Source organism: Leuciscus leuciscus (genome assembly GCF_965113295.1).
Source record: "Leuciscus leuciscus genome assembly, chromosome: 6".
NCBI lineage: Eukaryota > Metazoa > Chordata > Actinopteri > Cypriniformes > Leuciscidae > Leuciscus > Leuciscus leuciscus.
This window is the reverse complement of record NC_138730.1, coordinates 39,292,485-39,313,948: the sequence shown is the minus strand read 5'-3', so window position 1 is coordinate 39,313,948 and position 21,464 is coordinate 39,292,485. Positions and strand designations below refer to the sequence as shown.

At 36.1% G+C, this 21,464-nt stretch overlaps 1 protein-coding gene across 9 annotated transcripts in view; it reads left to right on the top strand.

Annotated features, from left to right (window-relative positions):
• Positions 1–20,840, top strand: part of mbnl1 (muscleblind-like splicing regulator 1) — a 58,367-nt gene extending 37,527 nt beyond the window's left edge. For 5 of the 9 annotated variants that reach the window (XM_082173618.1, XM_082173615.1, XM_082173614.1 and 2 more), the window contains exons 3-12: positions 6,445–6,615; positions 7,931–8,182; positions 9,875–10,114; positions 10,755–10,808; positions 11,710–11,860; positions 13,149–13,184; positions 15,408–15,499; positions 16,023–16,067; positions 16,663–16,735; positions 17,522–20,840. In XM_082173618.1, the coding sequence (XP_082029744.1) occupies positions 6,445–6,615; positions 7,931–8,182; positions 9,875–10,114; positions 10,755–10,808; positions 11,710–11,860; positions 13,149–13,184; positions 15,408–15,499; positions 16,023–16,067; positions 16,663–16,719 (1,098 nt within the window). In that variant the 3' untranslated portion in view covers positions 16,720–16,735; positions 17,522–20,840. The remainder of the gene's footprint in view (positions 1–6,444; positions 6,616–7,930; positions 8,183–9,874; positions 10,115–10,754; positions 10,809–11,709; positions 11,861–13,148; positions 13,185–15,407; positions 15,500–16,022; positions 16,068–16,662; positions 16,736–17,521) is intronic. The other 4 variants (XM_082173619.1, XM_082173620.1, XM_082173622.1 and 1 more) reach the window with 4 other exon arrangements.
• Positions 20,841–21,464: the final 624 nt, after the last annotated feature.

The window sequence follows — 21,464 nt, the reverse complement described above, 5'->3', positions numbered from 1 at the left end:
CGCTGTCTTTAATGCACTCTGTCTGAGGATCCTATTTCAATTCATTGCATTTCCTGCAGTGCACAACTGAAGGTTTTTCACTCCTGTGAAAAAAAACTACCAACAACACATGCAAAAAAAACCAAAAGGTTATATTAGCACTTATGATAGGCGCTTCATGAACTTGCCATACAGAGTTATATTCACTCAAAATGGAAGTATAGTTATGTGTAACACTTTACAATAAGGTCTCATCTGTTAACATTAGTTAATGCATTAGTTAACATGAACTAACTATGAGCAATATATATTTACAGCTTTTATTAACCTTTGTTTATAAAAAATACAGTTGTTCATTGTTCATATTAACAGTGAATTAACTAATGTTAACAGATACAACTTTGTTTTAATGTGAACTTTTAATAATGTATTAGTAAAGGTAGAAATTAACATTTACTAAGATCAGAATCAGAATCAGAAAGAGCTTTATTGCCAAGTATGCTTGCGCATACGAGGAATTTGTCTTGGTGACAGTAGCTTCCAGTACACATACAATACAAAGTGACAAGACAAGTAACATAGGTATAAATAAAAAAATAGAAAAAAATAAAATAAAATAAAAATAAAAAGATTATAAATTATAAATATATATAAAGTTATAAGGTGCTATAATGAAATGTCTGAGGGAAGTATTGCACATGTTTGTTCCACAGTAGCGGAACATTTAAGTGTTCATGAGGTAGATGGCCTGGGGAAAGAAACTTTTCCTGTGTCTGGTTGTTTTTGTGCTCGGTGCTCTGTAGCGTCGACCAGAGGGTAACAGTTCAAACAGAAAGTGTGCTGGGTGTGACGGGTCCAGAGTGATTTTGCGAGCCCTTTTACTCACTCTGGATGAGTGCAGTACTTTGAGTGTGGGAAGGGTAGTGCCAGTGATTCGCTCAGCAGTCCGAACTATCCGCTGTAGTCTACGGAGGTCGGTTTTGGTAGCAGAGCCGAACCAGACGGTGATGGAAGTGCAGAGGATGGACTGGATGACAGCTGAGTAGAACTGTACGAGCAGCTCCTGTGGCAGGTTGAATTTCCTCAGCTGACGCAGGAAGTACAGTCTCTGTTGGGCTTTCTTCACAATAGAGTCTATGTGAGTGTCCCACTTCAGATCCTGAGAGATGGTGGTGCCCAGGAACCTGAATGACTCTACTGCAGTCACAGTGCTGTCCATGATGGTGAGTGAAGGGAGTGCAGGGGGGTTTCTCCTGAAGTCCACGATCATCTCCACTGTTTTGAGCGTGTTCAGCTCCAGGTTGTTATAACTGCACCAAAGAGCCAGCTGCTCCACCTCCTGTCTGTACGCAGACTCGTCACCGTTCCGGATGAGTCCGATAACAGTAGTGTCGTCCGCAAACTTCAGGAGCTTGACAGAGGTGTCTTTAGAGGTGCAGTCATTTGTGTACAGGGAGAAGAGCAGTGGTGAGAGAACACATCCCTGTGGAGCACCGGTGCTGATGGTGCGGCTGTCGGACGTGATTTTGCCCATTCTGACTAGCTGTTGTCTGTCTGTCAGAAAGCTGGTGATCCATTGACAGATGGAGCTAGGGACAGAGAGCTGGGTCAGTTTGGTCTGGAGCAGTGATGGGACGATGGTGTTGAAGGCAGAACTAAAGTCCACGAACAGAATCCTTGCATAGGTCCCTGGTCGAATAAAGATGAATAAATTCTGTAGAAGGATTGTTTATCGTTAGTTCATGTTAACTGATATAGTTAAATAATGTTAACAAATCAAACCTTATTATGAAGTGTTACCTATTTTTATAGTGGATTTTTTATTTTATTTATTTTTTAATATATTTTTAATTTGCAAATATGCAAACAAGGCCAGAATAATTTAACAATATTTAAAAAATTAAATCTTTGTTAAAAGTATATTGTGTCAGTATATTCATTATCTTCGTTCTTTATAAATATATTTGCATTATATTGCATTAAATATTCATATTCATATTTAGTTTCCAAATACTTTTGGTGTCCACTTGTGTTTTATTTTTAACATGGGCACATTTAATCCACTTTTCATCATTCATAAAGTATTTTGAACAGAAAAAAAGGAACAGAAATGATTGATTCAGTGTTTGCAACTACAAAAGAGTTATTATGGAGAAAAAAATCTACAATTCTTGGTTGACTTAAGGTTTGGTTAATAACTCCAGAACTCCAGATCTCACTCCAGAACTCATTTTCTCCCACTGAATGACTTTTCAGTTATATGAATCCTTTTTAAAACAGCAATATGTCAGAAAATCAATGAATGCGCAGCATGTCCTTGCATGTGCCAGTCATGTGACCTGAGCCCCTATGCTGCTGTTCTGCAGAAGGGTTCAGGTAGGGTGAGTGATGGGGTTAGCTGTGGCCAATGCAACTCGACTCGCACGGCTCGCCCCATTTCACCCACCTCCCATAAACACTTCTTTTTTTTTTTATTCTTCAACCTTATTCTTTCCTTTCCACCATGCTGTCTCATTTTTGCTCTCGTCCTTTCGGCAGGTCAGTGAGAGTACAGTACATTTCTCGTACATGCTCAGTAGGGCTGTGTCACACCTTTCACAGAATGTTCTCACCCCACTCGCACACCCTTCTACATGCACAAACCCGTTTAAACACACACACACACACAAACACACACACATTGTGATCCAATAACCATTTCATTGCTGACATTTATAGTTGAATCTGACTTTCCTCCCATTTTTGATTGTGCTGACAAATATTACGTGTCGGTGCCTCCATGTCTGGGAATAATAATGTCCATGCATGCAGGGATATTTTTACTATTTTACATGAAAAAAAATAATATATTTATTACATTTTAAACAGGCTGGAGAAGTTGGTTAGTGGATCATTGTCTGAATTTATGGCAAATAAATTGGAATAATTTAATAAATAATTGAATAAAAACATTACTCATTGAGTAAAATAATATAATAAAATATTGTATAATTATTATATTGAATTGTAATAATTAAAGCCACACCGTGGACTTTGTGACCTAAAGAGTTGACGCATACAAGTTATTTTAAATGATTCCTCAGGCCAATATACAGCGTTTGACACTATTAATGCTCCGAGCGGGGCTGCCCTCTTGAAATACCGCCTATGTAAGTTTGGAGAAGACGGACCGTCGTTGGCCAGGTCATGTGACCTGGAGAACGTATCGCTTTACGGCCATCACGTGACCATAGGCTCTGATATACTCATGGAGCAGACTTTTGCGACAGTGCTGCGGCGCTTGTGGCCTCTAGGGGCGCTAGACGTGAAAGTTACAGGTCTAGCGCCCCTAGCGCCCGCAAAAGTTCCGCGGTGTGGCTTTAATATAATAACCAACAATATTTTTTTGAATTATTAAAGTAAAAAAAATAAAAATCAATAGGCTGAAATGAAGTGACATTGTGAAGCATTTGAATCTGCAATTTTCCTTTAAAAAGTGTAAAATGCAGTACATTTGATTAAAAACTATGGCTTATCACTGCTTTGCCTTTTTTTATATGTTCTATAAAATTCTATTTTAAATGATCAGACAGAAACAGCTGCTAATGTAGGGTTGGTCAGTAAAATGTGTAGTCGGGTTAAGCAAAGGTCAATTAATTTTTGAATATGAGATACTTTGTCACTTTCATTTGAGCTGCATAAATCAAATATGCAGAAATGCAGTAGTAAATAAAGTCAGAGAGTTTTGAGAAAGATATATTTGAGTGTTCATCCTCTCATAGCTCAGTGTCGTTTCACAGAAGCCAGCTTTTCTAATGTCTTAAACAGATGGTAGAAACTTCAGCTCACAGAATACCAGCCAGACACTCTTTGATTGGCCAGCTCACAGCCGAGGACGTGTGTGTTTTATTTATTTATTACATACTGCATAGATCGGAGATCAAACTTACTTCACAGTTCTAGAATGTTCCGCTATCTGCTTTAGCCTCTAATTCTAGTGTGTTGCTGACCGGTTCTAGAAAGTGAATTCAATCTGAATTATTTCCAATAGGCTATTGTTAATCCTCTAACGTTGTTTTGGAGTGTATACGTTACCAAACTGCTACTGTGTCGTGTTGTTGTGTAAATGTGATTATCAAATCAAGACTTGTTATAGAAAAGGTCCTAGTTTATTTGTGTTGGGAAAACCCTCATTTATAGTATTTGCAGCCTGTGGAGATCTTCGCTCGTGACGTCATCAGTGACCAGGATGAATCGATCATGCCTGTCAACGTATGATAGTGGAGGAAGACAAACCCAGAGAGGGCTTAACATTTAGGGGGGTGTTTGTGTGTGTGATACTGTGGGCGACATCTGACTCCCTGCTATTTTTCCCTCGAATTAACTGACCTGACCTCTCGTCCACAATGTTTGTCTAACATGTCTCCCGCATACTATGGACATGATCTAGCTCAGGGCTGTCCAATCCTGCTCCTGACGGGCAAACGTCTGTTCTGTTCCAACACTCCTGGAAGTTTCTACTTACTGAGTCTGAAGGTCTTGATTAGCAGGTTCAGGTGTGTTTATAATTAGGGTTGGAGCTCAGTTCTGCTGGCTTTTAAATTATAGTGTAAAAATGTTTTTAAAATAAAAAGTCATCAGTTATAATGTTATTTTAGGAATTCATCATTTGACAATAAACATCAAAATCTTTTTGAGGAAATTAACCCTTCAAATCTGCCTATTTAGTTTGTGTTGGAATGTGAAGGGTTAAATGAAAGATGCCAATTTTATATATATATATATATATATATATGAAGAGTTCAGATGCAAAAGCCTCTAAGTGCCATCTGAAATTTTCTTCTAGAATGATAATTTTTATCAAGCTTGTATATTTAAGTTAAGTAATTTCACTTATATGGCATTGCAAATTACCTATTAATTGTCATTTAAGTGAAATTACTTAACTTAAATATACAAGCTTAATAAAAAATGATCATTCTAGAAGAAAATTTCAGATGGCACTTAGATATATTATATTATTTCATCACTGTTTAATGTATTTTGAATCAAATAAATGCAGGCTTGATGAGCATAAGAAACTTTCAAAAACATGATCAAATCTTATCGACCCCAAACTTTTGAATGGTAATGCATATTTTAGTTTTATTGTGACTTTTGAGGAGAAGTAAATTCCATTTCCAGAAAGGTTTTAGCCCTGTGTGGTCATCCAGATAGGATCCATCCACTGGTCTGCATAGTACACAACTGCATAACACTCTTGTCAAAGTGCTGGTTGCTGAGATAATTGAACATTTAACCACAGAAAATGGCAAAAAGGCTTTATTTTGGTCACAGCAGACAGACATGATGACAGCGTCAGAAAAGAGAAGGTTAATTACCGTCTGCACTGGACATGCTCTCACCAACGCAGCCCAGAGACAGACACTCATCCTCTCGGGTCACACAGGGTTACTGTAGATCCATAAACTCATCAGATGAATTTCTCTCGCACTGATGTGGCCAGTTAATCAATACTCCGCTGATCAATTGAGTGACATTATGTCAGGGCTGATTCCACATGGGCTGAAAGCTGCTGCGAAGTTACATTCAGATGCATTAGAGCACAGGGCTTTCCCAAGCACTCAATACTGTCAGCTGGAATGGGAACAGGGTGTTCCTTTTATCTACTAACCCTAACAGAGTGAACCAGAACAGGAGATGCCAGTTGCATGCCATTTACTGTCAAGTGTCAATGCAATGAATTTTCAGATGCAAATTTGCCCAATTGATATAAACCCTTAATTACTTACAGGCAGTTTGTATATATAAGCATATTTTGTAACTAAGTATAAGCATGATATATAAATATATATATATATATATATATATATATATATATGCGTATAAAATATGGTTTTATTAATAATATATTAATATAAAATATTTATTTATGCCCTTGCTAGGTGCTTATTTTGAGCTGTGTTACTGTACGTTTCTGCAGTATGTGTTACTGGATACTTTTAAAATGACTTTTTACATTTGTCCACTTTGCTGTAAAGACGGATAAAGCTTCAATAATATCTACTTAGTGGGTCAGAAGAACATATTTGAGGAAGATAGGGGAAAATAAGATGTTGAAAAGTTAGTTCACGCACAAAATGTATATTCTGTCATCATTTTCTCATTTTCTGTTCATCATGTCATTCTGCCTAATAATAATAATAATAAACAAATTATATTATAATGTGGATTTGGGAAAAATTAAGGTGATAAAATGATGACAGAATATTTATTTGTGCACTGTCATTTGTTATGTTTGTATTTTAATTCTGGTTTTTAATTTAATTTTGGTTTTTAATTTTTAAATTATTATTATTATTATTTTATTTTATTTTATTTACAGGTACAAATATAACTTAAAAACATTCAAATCAGACTCAATAAAACACGAGGTTTAATATTTTGATGTTCTTTTCTTCTTCTTACGTTCTTCCTCTGTCTCAGGGTCGTTGTTCCAGAGAGAACTGTAAGTACCTGCACCCTCCTCCTCACCTGAAGACTCAGCTGGAGATAAACGGCCGTAACAATCTGATCCAGCAGAAGAACATGGCAATGCTCGCCCAGCAGATGCAGCTAGCCAATGCCATCATGCCTGGAAGTCAGCTTCAGCCAATGGTGAGGCTCCATTCTTTTAACCTACCCGCTTAAAAAGCAAGAGTGATTACCCACACATAAGCATTTTTTGTAAATAAGCATAAACATGATTTGTATTATATATATATATATATATATATATATATATATATATATATATATATATATATATATATATATATGTGGCCCCAAAAAGTAGAGACCTTTGGCTTTTGGAGTATAAAGGCCCATTCACACCAAGAGCAATAACTATAATGATAACTATATTAGCGTCCACATGAGCAGACAATATCATTCTGTTTATTCTAAGTGCAAGCTGTGGTTTTGTCATCTGCCACTTTAAATGCTCGAGCTCTTTAAAGCTGGAAAGGATTTTAAAGGATGGAATTTTGAAAGTGATTAGAAAGACATAATTTCTCTGTACTATTATTGTTAAAGTTGTGGTGTAGACTCTGCTATTCTTTTATATTTAGAAAAAAGTTTTTTTACTATATCTTTATCATTATCATTATAGTTATCGTCCTTGGTGTGAACAGCCTTAACAAAGGTCCATTACATACGTAACTTGCCAAGATATTTAATATTTTATATATAATTCTTTATATTATGTTGTATTCATTTATTACATTTATCAAATACAATAAGGTGGGTTGGTATAAAATATGGGTAATATGTGTGTTTTAAAAAAAAAAAATTATATAATGCATTGATATAATAAATTGCAATGAATTATATTGTTCATTTATCACGTGAAATATGTGTTTTTTTAAATATTCCTTATAATTTATTATATTAATATAATAAATTATAATGACTTCTATTATATTTGTCACATGTATAGTTTGTTTTGGTTCTTTTTTCCCTGTTCCCATCTACCCGAGTTTGCCTGAAAAACAGGCTTTATAAAAGACTGTTTTTGTTCTCTACTCCTTTCGTCGTGCGTGTTACTACAACAACCATTCCTGACAATACTGTAGTATAATATATGGGTAATATGTTTTTTTTGATATTATTATTATTATGAATATAATGTATTATAATTTATTAATGTAATAAATTATAATCATTTATGTTATATTATATCAGATGTATTATATTAAAATGTACTTATGTCATAAATGATTAACAAAAAAGAAAAAATATGCTTTTTTGGACAATGTCATGATGATAATATGAATATGGTAAAAAAAATATGATACCATAAACCCTTTACTGCCAGAGTCCTTTTTTGTAAGCATGGATAATAGTCAACTAATCATTATTTTTTTACTCTTGATTGTATTATTTACACAAGTCACATAAAGTTTTATTTATTGTTATTTATTGTCTGTTTCAGCCTATGTTTTCAGTCGCGCCAAGCCTTGCAACCAATGCCAGTGCAGCTGCTGCAGCGGCTGCCGCGGCTGCGTTCAATCCGTACCTGGGCCCAGTGTCACCTGGGCTGATGTCGGCAGAGATCATGCCCAACACACAGGTGCTGATGGCGGGCAACCCTGCAGTGGCATCCATGCCGTCCGCTGCCAACGCTGCAGCCGCCGCTGCTTCAGCCGTGGCTGCCCAGAAACTCCTCAGAACAGACCGCCTGGAGGTATGAGGTCATCAGAGAGCGATGACATCAGGACACACTGTCATACTGAAAAAGCAAATCTATATATTTTTCTTTCACACATACACCAGTGACCGGTTGCATAAACTGCTAAGACTATTATTACAAGTTAGTCATCTTTTTTTTCTTTCTTTAAGACGTTACAGCCACAATGGGTAGTTTTTAAGAAATAAAGGATCTGCTGCCCCCTGCTGACCACTGGATGAAAAAACACATTTCCCCATCTGAGACAGTGTTATAATATCGGCTATGTTCTTAATCAAATAAATACATTCTGCACACTAAATACTACACAGTATATAGTGTACTACACAGTACTATATGCTGCCTACTGATTTGTTTTTAGAAAAAAACATATGTGCAACAGTAACAGAATGTAGTATGCACTGGTAAATGTTTTAAAGGTAGGGTAGGCAATTTTCAGAGAGGCTAGAAATAGTGAGCTAGCTTTGAAAGCATAAGATCAAATCCGCTCTTCAGAGCGTCTCCAAAGCCTCGCCTCCTTCAAAACACATGAGCGCACACAGCAGGGAGCAAAGCATCAGGAGAGACGCCACTAAACTACCTCTTGTCTCAAAGCACATAACATTACAATGATAATGAACATAAAATTAGAGAGCGCTGACCTGTCCCACCCGACTCCTGCAGATTCATTTCGGCGCTGATAGTGTTGCCATTGAAACGTATTATAGTTGCGAAAGTGAACGTAGCATAAGCTGGTTGTTTTGGTTCAGGAGGAAAGTTGGTGCTGCTGTTTCGGTTGTGGTGCTCAGTGACTGTTTCTGTTGCGGTGCTCAGTGCATATAAATACATTTAGACCACTTAACTTAGTGATTGCTATCAGGATGTGAAGAGACTTTCAACCAGCATAATAAAAAAAAATTCTGGAGCAAATCACCTACCCTGCCTTTAAGCTGTAGTATGCTACACTGCCACATTTATTGGGAATAAATAAGGGTTTATTTTTCATTTTAATGCAATTAATCAAGTAATCAAATAAAAAGTCAAATCAAATAAAAAGAGGATTGCAGTTCAAATTAAGGCTGATATTACTTCCATCATAACTATGGAAATGGAATGTTGTATATTTTTTATATATTATTAATATTGAATGTTTTTTTTTCAATGTATAATAAATTAAAATTAATTATATTGTGTATTATAATGTATTCATAAAAACGTTGTTTGCCTATAAATCAACAAGGTAGGTTCAGGTTGGTATAAAATGTGGGTTAAATGTTTTTAATATTATTATTCATATAATTTATTATATCATATTAAATGACATAAGCATTCCTTGCAGTGTACTCTGGTTGTATACTACACATTTTAGCAATATTGCAATTTAATACACTTTTATAGAAAATGTCTTAACTTTTGGCAAATAATAAGAAAAGGAAGGGATATAAAAAAAATTGCATTTCATTGTGGGATCTGTACAATGTACTTCACCATCCAAGTATTCCACGCATGCAGAAAGTTCACATATTATGCACACACTGTATGCATACTATTTTGTTTCAATAGTAGCATTCAATGTTGAACATAATTACATGAAATTTAAGATTACAGGGTTTCTTCATTAATGAAACTTTAGTGCACATTTTAGCACACAAAATATGAGATCTCTCAATATGCAAACGGTGAATACATCATGTTTGCGTGTATTCTCAGGTGTGTCGTGAATACCAGCGTGGCAACTGCTCTCGTGGGGAGACGGACTGCAGGTTTGCCCACCCTTCCGACAGCACAATGATCGACCCCAGTGACAACACGGTGACGGTGTGTATGGATTACATAAAGGGCCGCTGCTCCAGAGACAAGTGCAAATACTTCCACCCTCCTGCACATCTGCAGGCCAAGATCAAAGCAGCCCAACACCAGGTCAATCAGGCCACGGCCGCCGCTGCCATGGTGAGCACGCTCTCTACTGTACAGCACACTTACTGTATCCCATTCATCATACTGTATATACAATCAACACTTTCTCAGATGCTATATATTTGATCTCGGGTTAACATTGACACTCTGTAAAGTATGCATTTAAAAAAAATCAGGAGTCTTTAAATAAGGATTTATGAGCATTTTAGGAATGTTTCTTATACCTCAAGTCATTGCCATTCCCATTTAAACTGCATAAATACGTAATTTCAACATCCTGTCGAGCAGAGAGCAGTGTCATAATTATTTTTATGTAATCATTTCTGCACATTAAATGTATGTTTGCAATCCAGCTCAATGTTATCCACTGTTGACGTATTGCACAACTGTTTATTGTCAATGAAACCCTGTAAATGTTACGATAATTGATGTACTTGTTAATCTTAATCTCAGTACAGAGTTTCCTAAAACAGAATGGACTGTATTTCTGCATGCCTTAGTCCTGATATCCCCCTGTATACTGCATTCCAATGATTTGTTTTTATTTGTTTTTTTTCTCACCTACCCAAAATGCACTGCTGCCCCCATGATGCACCTCTGCTTGCTGTTTATGTTAATGCGCTTGAACCCCATTGGCCCATTGCCATCATGTGCTCGCTGCCTGCTAATTAAGACTCAGTCGGCTGTCAAATCACTGAAGCGACCCCTCGAAGCCACCTTTGACCTGGTACTATGACCTTTCACCTTTTTGCTTGGCATGTTGCTTTATTGTAGTGTCTTAACCAGAAAAAGGAAAGATAATTTGCAAGCATAGTCCTTTTTGTTATGTGTTTATTTAATGCCTCTGTTGTGTTGTATGTTACCATGTCGTGTGATCAACTGACTGCGGCGAGCATATGCTCGGCTTTAACCAGAAACAAGATATGCAAGTCTGCCGCAATCAGATCATCACACATGTGTGTTATTCCAGGGCGTGAGGACAGGGCCAGATGTTCTAAACTCTAGTCACATGGCTTCTATATGTCTATACAGCATTTAAGCTCAGTGTCTTGATAGGGTGCATGTTTAGTTTCTCTGTATATTGCATGTGTCTTTGGGAGGGGTAGCATCAGAAGAATACTAAAGCTCCACCACCAAAGCAACAGAAAAGATCTAGTCTCTTTCTCACACTTATCATGGAGTGAGCAGTGCAGTTTATTTTTCTTTTCTTTTTTTTTCTTCTTTATTTTCTGTTTCTTTTAATGAGTTTTTTTTTCGTCACTTTTGTCTGCAAAACATTTGAGTAGTGCTACGCTTGCTTCATTTGCATTGAGTTAGCCGTATGGATGTTGTAGTGTTAATGAATTAATATTCTCCTGATGTAAAACTAATAATGTATATCACAGATGCTCAGTGCTAATTTAAGTAATAGCGAGAGAAAATGGCTCTTTGGCTTTTGCTTGTGCCGTAGAAATGTTTTAGCTGCCGCTTGCTTGCTTGTTTGTCAGAATCAAGCCCTGTGATGTGTTTGCCCTCTGATGATAATTCTGTCTTTTTCTTGTTCCTTTCCTGTTTTTACTCTCTTCTACACGTCCCAACCTGTTCCCCTTTTCCTCCACTCCCCCTTCCCTGTGGTCTTATCGGAGCAGGGAATTCCTCACAGTGTCATGCCACCTTTACCAAAGCGGCCTGCGCTTGAGAAAGCCAACGGTGCCGCGGGCATGTTCAGTACTGGCATGCTCCAGTACCAGCAGGCTTTGGCCAACATGCAGTTTCAGCAGCAAGCCTTTATTCCGTCAGGTAGGACTTCCTGTCACCCCTGACCACCCCTTGACCTCACCTTTGACCTTACTAAACCATGAGGGATGCACAAAGACATGGGATGAATTATACAGAAACAGGGTTCCCACAGCCATAAAAAATGTGTGAATATCAGGGAAAATTCTTGCACTCTGGTGTAAATACTAACATACTACAGTAAAATATAATCAATATTTGATCATTAATAATATAAATGTATAATAAATTGTATTGTCATATTTATGTCATATATACGTTTGACAATATTTTAATGTAATATAATATTTATTATAATAATATAATATACAGTAAATAACAAAGTATATATATATATAGTATAATTATAGTATAATTTCATTAAATAAAGAAATTATAATAATATACATAGTATAAATATATATATATTTGTAATATTTAAGTATAGTAATAATATAATATATTATGATAATATAAGTATTATATACATTATATGTTTTATTTAAAACAGAAAATACAATAAAACAAAACAAAAATACAATAAAAATAATGAATACAACATCAATATATACAATAGTGTATATACAAATATATACAAAATATTCATACTTTATTATAATATTTGTATTATTACAATAAATTATACCATACTATCATGTTATACAATATTTATGATAAGTATACTATATATATATTATCATATTTATATTATTATAATATATTGTATTATTACTATACTTATAAATATAAAAAATGTGGGCATGCAGCTGGCATGCAGTGCTGTTTACACCTGGTGCAAGTCTCTCCTTAAAAATGATTTCTAAAAATCCTTATCCAGTAATCTCAAACTCCTGGAAAAGTTAGGAAAAGCCATTTGGTCAGAAGGTGTGGGAACCTTGCATTATGCGCACAGTAAACTCAGCAATAAGAAATGAGGCTGTCTGTCAGTTTCTCTGCATCACCTCATCATTGTATCACATTACTACTCTGGTACATACTTGTAGTTGGGCTCATGGCTTTCACTGCGAAATATAGTTGCCAATAACCTGGAATGCCCCTCAGTCATACTAATGTCTGCTATGATGACTGCCACAAATACACATGTTTCTGTGAGCTCACAAATACACATTCTCCCTTCCTGAGTTCATGGTTTTGTCAACTAATCGGTCTCTTATGGACATCATGCTATATCACTGTAATGATTATTGTCTTCCTTTAATTATGATTTCTTCACTCTAACCAACCTTGTGATGGGCTGTTGTGATTCTTCTCCCTTTCCAATCCACTTCCTGTTGCAATGCATGATGGGCAGGCTCAATATTGTGCATGACCCCTGCAGCAAGCGTGGGTAGGTTTCTAGACTTCGTCCTCTTAGTTTTTGTAACGCCGTCAAAATCCACATGGCCGACAAACTGGCATTGATATCTGGGCATCTTTGTTAGCGCTTCACATATGAAGCATTTATATATCTGTGATTTGAAGTAAAAGTCAACATGAAACGGCATTTGCAACACATTTTACTTCCATAATATGACATATTTCCAAGTGAAACGGAATATTCTAGAAGATATATAGTGGCAGAAATTGATTTTATCCATCAGGAATTGCATGTGATTGTGAAAAGTGGCTTTTAGACATTAGAATAGAGAATTGGAGGGGGCGGCTGAAACATAATCATGCATATTAAGAAAGTAAATAGCATTTTGATTTCATGTTGACTTTTAATATACACAAATATTTTTTCTTATTCTGTGAGTTTCAATTCTAGCTATTTGTGTATTGTTTTGTGGGTTTTGGTGGCTTTTTTAATAATAAATAATTCACCTAAAACTGAAATTTCTTTCATTATTCATTCACCCTCATGGAGGACAAAGGGAGAAATTTTGAATAATCTTACCATGCATGTGCAAATGGGCGGAATGAAGAATGAAATTTGAGTGATTTTTAAAGTGCCCCTATTATGCTCTTTCGAATATGACCTTTCATGCAGTGTGTAACACAGCTGTTTGTGAATAGAAAAGGTCTGCAAAGTTTTAAACATCAAAGTGCACAACAAAGTATGGATTTATCAAAGTATGTTTTTCAAGTATGGAGGCGCTTGAAAAAGCATTCAGTTGCGTTCTAGACGGTGGGACAAGTCTGTGGCAAAACTCGAGTGTTTTCCACATACCATTAATATCAAAAAGAAGGTCGAAAGCACTTGTCAGAGGCACGAAACTTAGCTTTAGCTAAGTGCCATTACCAACATAATCCAATCAGAATTTAATTAATTTAATTGATAAATCGTTTGACCAGGCCTAACTGTTATAAATAGGATATATATATATATAGGTTATATGTGTTTGCGCATGTGATATCAGGAAGCAACATAATACGCACATGACGACAGGGAGGTGACAGTGGTGTGTAAATCAAGTTACCCGTCCTACTTCTGCTAGTTTTACTGAGATTTCTTATCCTGTGTGAATTGGCCATTAATATTACAGACGTCCTTTAGTAAAATAATAACATTACTTCATCTTACCTTGTAAAACTAATCCCGTCCAAATAGGGCTTAGGTTTGTAATACATTTGCATAATGCTATATTATGGTCTTATTATGGTCATGGTCTTCATTGGCTGTCGAGAATATTTTGTTTTCTGTGCTGCGAATCCACTTGCACTTCCAACAGATGAGGACTCGGGCTCGAATTAATACAGGAAAACTCACACCACTGTTACTATTTGTGTATACAAGTGCTGAGGAAGCCTCCGGAGTTGAAATTTAGATATAGTAATAGTGTGTTTCACTTCAGACACACACTGTACACGGTAGACCAATCACAACAGACTGGGCCATCTGACCAATCAGTGCGGAGTTAAGAAAAGGAGAGGAGTTTGTACAATGTTTATTATGAGAAAATTATATTTGTATTTTTTTACCTTGAATGCATTTAACCTATTGTAGGAGACCTCCAAAATAAAATTAAGAACCTTTATAATAGCATAATACAGGCACTTTAAAGAATAACAACCCATAATTCCACTGGATGGCAAAGTTTCTCTTTAGGTATTCCAAAAAAAACCAACAACAACAGCATATTGATTTGGAATGAATTGGGAGTGAATAAATAATCACAGAAGACTCATTTTTGGGTGAACTATCCTTTTAACTCCTCACATTTAATTGAACACTTTGTAGTTGATAGTATTCTTCACTGCACTTGTTTGTAGCTCAGATAATCAGTGTTGAGCATGATGTTCAAGTAACAGAAAACATGACAAGGGTTAAATGTTAACGTACTATAGTAGATGGAAGCTGAAACCTAAATGCAAAGTTTATGAGATGCCATGCCTTTGTTTCCTTGTTCTTGTAGCTCTTGATGTGTTGGCTCATATGACACTTTACCTGCCCTTATGTCTTCTTTAGAACAATCTCTCTTGCCACCACTTTTGGTTTGCCGTTTGCTGATATCACCTTCAATGCTCACTTTTCTTTCCATACCCCTCTGTGTCCACTCACTCATCATGTTTGTGCACCTGTTGGCCACACTCCCTGTATGTGTGCTTATACCATTTTCCCTCTGAAAAGTTCCCATGATGCACGGCGCTTCCCCGGCCGCTGTGTCCGCAGCAACCACATCTGCCACAAGTGTTCCCTTCGCATCTGCATCAGCCAATCAGGTTTGCTCTTTTATGGCTTTTTTCTCTTTCAATCTCTCACACACACACACACACACACACACACACACATATATACACACACTCTCTATCTTTCTCTTTCTGTCTGAGTGATCCTTTCAAAGTGATCTCTCCCCCTTGTTGGCCTACACAGGTTTTTGATAAGGCGTAAACTTTTTATGGTGCTTCAAACAACAGATTCACAATGAAAAATTTTTATTTTACCTGTACTTTTCTCACTGCAGACACTGGCTGAGGGAAAACCAAGAGAATGTACTAAAAAACATTTGAGCCCAAGTAAATTGAGTTGTTTGAAGTACCTTCTGTTTACGCAGGTTTACACACAAACTACAGTAAAATTAGTCTGAATTTGCCTGAGCGCTGTGGAAATGGTGTTAAATGTAATTGAAGCTCGAATAAGAATTTGATTTTCAATTAATGCACCGTTACAGTACCATTTCATGTTATATTTGATGGTTATAAATAGCATTTTAATATTGTTTGTTTTGTCCTTTTTTATTTTGAGGACTCTTCTCTATCAAAGCTGACTACCAACGAATACATGCAATTGGTATGTATGAGGTAGTTTTTCTTAGTGTTTTGCTTCGGGTGTGTCTTTGCCGGCTGTATAAATTAGATCAAATTTGTTCATTGTTTCCTGCTTCATTTTGTTGTTTTGCTGATCAATATACAGAAAAGAGTTTCCACTAGCTTATATCCTGCTCATATGATCAATACAAAGTAGCGATGCAGGCCACCATGACATAATAGTCTGTACTAAATGATATACAAATATGACCATTTTGCAAAGGTTCTTCTTAGTTTGAAACATTATTATAGACTATTTCAAATACCTTCAATTATTGAAATAAAAGTAAAGGTCAACAAGTTGGGAATATGGAATGTGCATGGGAAATCACTGACTTCTCCCTGCCTCACGTGAGAAAGATTTATGCTAATAAGCAATGGTTCATCGTTTTCTTTAATGGCATTTCTTAATTTGTGTTGTGTTTGACTTATTCTCTTCTTAACTGTCATGGGGAGGGAGTGAGGGTGAGGGAGAATATTTTAGTCTTTGAAATGATTTTTATTTTATTTGTATTTATTTTTTAAATAATAAAGGTCACACTGAATCGTTTCATGCATTTCTCTCTGTTCATCTTCAGATTCCAATAATATCTGCAGAGCATCTGACTAGTCACAAGTACCTGACGCAGATGTAGTTCCAGTCCTGCAACAGTGAGTGGTCACATATTCCTCTTCTATTTTTCATTGTTTCCAGAAACTGCTGGAATGCTACCTGCCATTAAAATGTAAATTTAAATGTTTGATTTAAAGCAAAAGCTCCCCTATTTTGGTAATTATTTACTCTCATTTACCCTCATGTCATTTTTCCATAGAACATAAAAGAAAAATCCTGAAGAAGTTATTTTCCGTACAACTACAGGTCGTAGTAATCACATGTTTCTGAACTCCCTGAAACACCTCTATTGTAGTCTTGAGTTTTCTTCCGGGAACGAATATGTCAAACTATTCCTCATTTAAATAATCCCCCCAAGGGCATACACAAAGTACTGGTTGAGTTGCGTTAGTAGTGTGTTGAAACTTGTGGTTATGGTAAGGGGTGTGACACTTCTCTAACATGCTTGAAACGGTTGACCAATCATAACACACTGATCCAGCCAACCAATCAGAGCACATTGCGCTTTTCGGAAGGAGGGGCTTCATAGAGACAAGAACTAAACAGAGCATTACTGGTAGACTGGGAAGAGAGGTGCTGCAATAATGTAAAGTGTTTTTTGAACACTCAAGCATGAAATCCTGTTCTAGTACACCCCAAAAACAAAATCAAGACTTTGTAAAAAGGCACAATATGGCCTCTTTAACTGTCATTGTATGGAAAATACTTCTTCAAAATTTTTTATAATGTGAATAATGACAGAATGGTCATATATGGTTGTCAAACAAGTCCTTTAATACTCATTCTCATATGTTCTAAATCTATTATTTTCTACTTTTTCTCAGATCAAAGGAATGTGCTGTTGTCCTGGACAAAAAGGCAAACAAACAGAATTCAAAATTTTAACATCAAGATCACCGGCGGATAGAATATACTATGAAGATTAGAATTTGGTCATACATGATGGTAGAGTTTTACTGGGGTGAAACTGAGTGTCCTTCCACATGATATGTAGAATTTGAGTGAAACTACATCATTATGTCAGACAGGACGTTGAGGCATTTTTACTCTCAAGCCGGATTAGTAGGAAAAGTTATTTTCATGTCTGACCTAACACCGTTTTGGCATGTTAGTAGACCAAGAGATATTTTTTTGTGATTCACACCTTGATTATCTTTCCTCGAAATTTGTCTGATAGTTTACAAAGTTTTAAAAGGTGCACCTTGAATTGAAAAGCGAATCAAAAGTCGATATGGCACAAAAACCTCCAGCGAAATAATTAAATGTATGTAGTTTTCTGTATCTTTAGTTCTGGCTTCTAGTCAAACTAGATTGTAAGCGAGAGTCGGGATTGACAGATGAATGTTTTGGGTAGAAACTGATCACCTGAGACCTTTCAAAAGCACATTCTTGCAAGCTTTATGTACCATAACCACCGGCTGAATACCAGACACAGATCTAGAGTGTTATATCAACAGTGTTATTATGTTTACCAGAGATTAATGTTTTTTACAGCGCTTGTTTTTATACATAATTTCACAAGTGTGGGTTTTCTATGAAACGTGCCATTTTTATTTGTCGATCATCCATTAGGCCTTGTAGAACTAAGAAGCCTTTTTGACTCCTATGAGAACAGGGTTGCCTTGTTCCTAATGCCCTGTTTCTTTAAATTGCCTTGATCGAGAGAATGTCGCGATGGAACGGAGAAGGTATCGAGAGTCACCGCGTGTCTTTAGGAGGTCGTCGTCAAGAGCGCTTGCGTTCCAGTCTTTGTGAGGACTCTAAAATTCATGCTGGAAAAGCACTGCTTGAGTATTTCGTTACAGATTGTGGGTTCGAGACTAGGTACACGGAAAGATGAGGTTAGTGTTGGGTCAGGGTTTGTCTTCAGTTCTCATTTGTGTTGATTTCCATTTGTTTTCGAATAGCTCATGACTTCTAAACAACGTCGTTTTGCCGCTGTACAGCGGAAAAGAGGAACGGAGAATATAATGAGAGGTTTTTAATATTAAGTTGTGCCAAAGTCTTTTTTTTTCTTTCTCTTTTTTTTTATATTTAAATGTGTTTTGACTGGGTATACTGATTACGGAAGGTGAATAATTTGTATAGCTTCATTTTACGTACATGGCTGCTTGTAAACCAGGAAACAAGGGTTTTTGCGCCACAACCAGACTCAAGATTAAACTAATGAACGCGAGATTCTCGGCTCATTTGTCTGGAAATTCACGTTTTCTTGAGTCTGGATTTCAGCCTGGTTTAGGTGCACAGACTTGAAAGGATGCACGCCATCTCCGTTTCCTCACTAAAGCCTTATATTTCAGTGTTTGAACCCACAAAAACATTCTCTCAATCACAAAGGAAAAAATGACAGCGGATGAGATTTTATTCTTCACTCTTATTTTACGTGTTTATTAATCATGTTACACTTAACGTTCACTCTGTTTCAAAGCCTTTGTTAGAAATATATTGTGTTATTGTTGGCATACTATAAAGATTTGTTTTTTTTGTTTTGTTTTGTATTTGACAATATTGTCATAGAACTGTTTTAGAATGTAGGAAATGAAATATTGTTTTTCTTACTGTCACTTTCTTTTACATCATTTTAAGTTCATAATGTTTAGCTAGTAGTGTTGTATTCTTAATTCTTCATGTTAGTTTTCATGGTAGAATTTTTGAAATTTCAGCTCTAAGGATTTTGGTTTTGAATTTGTTGAACAAAATGTTTAATCTTGTCTTAAAAGAGAGTGAAAAACGACAAAGAAAGAGTTTATTTGTAGCTTTGGTAAGGTTGATATTTTAACCCTTTATTTTGTGTCAAATCAAGACCACGTCTACAATTAGCTGGTTGACGTATCAATTGTACGTGATAGAGTAAAAGAAGTTATTTTCTACTGTATGCATTTCAGAATTGAAAAATCGTCTTGTAATATTTCAAAAACAAAAAAAGAAACATCCCTCAATGCCAGGCCAAAACGAGCAGCATCAGAGATTTCTGAATATTTAAAGATGAAAAACAAAGGAGGGAGGTCACGGGGTCGGCCTCGAGCTGCAAACGAGAGAGAGAGCCATAACTTAAGGGACGAAGGTTGACTTTTTGCACTTCTGTACATAGTCAATATAAAGAAAAGAAAAGGAACATGTATAATATTGAGATCTTATTTTGAATAATAAAAGATTCTATAACTATGAGAAATTTTCTTAGGATAATTTAAGAACTAGTATAATAGTCCAGCTAACAAATGATGCTTGCAGAAATATGGCACAGCTCTTTTATTATAATTTCCGGCCATCACGTTCAGTAAAAAAAATATAAAGCTCCGCGTTGCCTGCACCGACACGTACCGAGAGTCTGAATTGGCAGTAGGCTATACTCCGCCTCGTCATGATTTCCACTGTGGGAAATTCAGTTTTTTACAAATAGATACACCTTCAAAAACACAGTATTTGTCATATGATGGACATAAATAACTGCATGAAGAATAAAAATTAACAGTAAAACTCTCATAATAGATAAGTACGTAGATAAGTTAATTTCTCACAGTACCGTAACTATCATCGCCACAGCATAGTGTAAATCAAGTATCTCGATCGATATCTGAGCCTGAATTGAGGCGCGTTCACCGGTAATCCATCTGAGTATAACCGTAAGAACAGTACAATTATTTAAAAAAAGGCCTTCAAACCGACTCTAGATGCTAGCAAAAGACGTCCACTTAACACACAACAACACAAGAGTTGCTTTGTTATTTGTAACGTGCCTTCAGCAGGGAAAGGACACCAACCACACAACAACGAAAAAAACTAAACAAAATGAATGTAACTGTCAAATCCTCCGCTGAGGTCAGCGTTTTACTCATTCGAGGTTGCTGCACAAGAGCTATTAAACCAAAGCATCACTTTCCTTCACTAAACACAATGCCTAAAAGCTGGTCGGCCGTTCCTAACGGTGAAACCACAGGTGGTCCTGCCTGCTGAAAGCACTTGCTTGGATGCTTAACGCCCTCCATGGAATCTTACACCTGCCCTTTGCTTATAGTTGCTGTAAGATATTGTGCTGCATTCTAAAAGACTTGTTTTATGCACATTTATTATTGTTAGAATTGACTCTTACTGTTATGAATTGAAAAAAAAAAAACCTTAATAAAACAAAATGGATTTGCTCAAGAGTGTGTGTGGCGTGGTGTGTTCTTGTGTGGTGAATTTTTTAGTTTTCCTTCTTTATATCTATTACATTTTTAAACCTTAAAGGTTCATTTGTATGTGTAGTGTATGTGCTTAAAAGCTTTCTAGTCACAAAGTTGTTTTGGTTGTCTTACCTTTTCTGAATACTGAACGTCTGTGTCTTTTTGTTGTTTAAAATCACATTTATTATCTGAAGTTTAGTTTCTGTGGTCCTCAATGCTTGATCACAGGTGTGTGTCTTGTTAATTGATCATGGTCTGTTTTGTGTGTAGGCCTATATATAGTCCTCTTGTTTTGTTTGGATTCTCATACAAAAGCACATGAGCTTCCGTTTACCACAACTGATGTGTGAGTTGATGAATATTTATATGTGAATAAAAGTCTAAATTCAATCTGTTCATCATATATAGCAATCGAGTCCCTTTAGAAAATTTGGACTAAAACAATCAAGTTTTACAGGGACAGAAAGGTCTCAGATTTCATCAAAATATCTTCATTTGTGTTTCGAAGATGAGCTAAAGTCTTACGGGTTTGGAACAGAATGAAGGCTAAATTATGTCAGAATTTTCATTTTTGTATGAAAGGTTATAGGTCACCTTGAGAGCC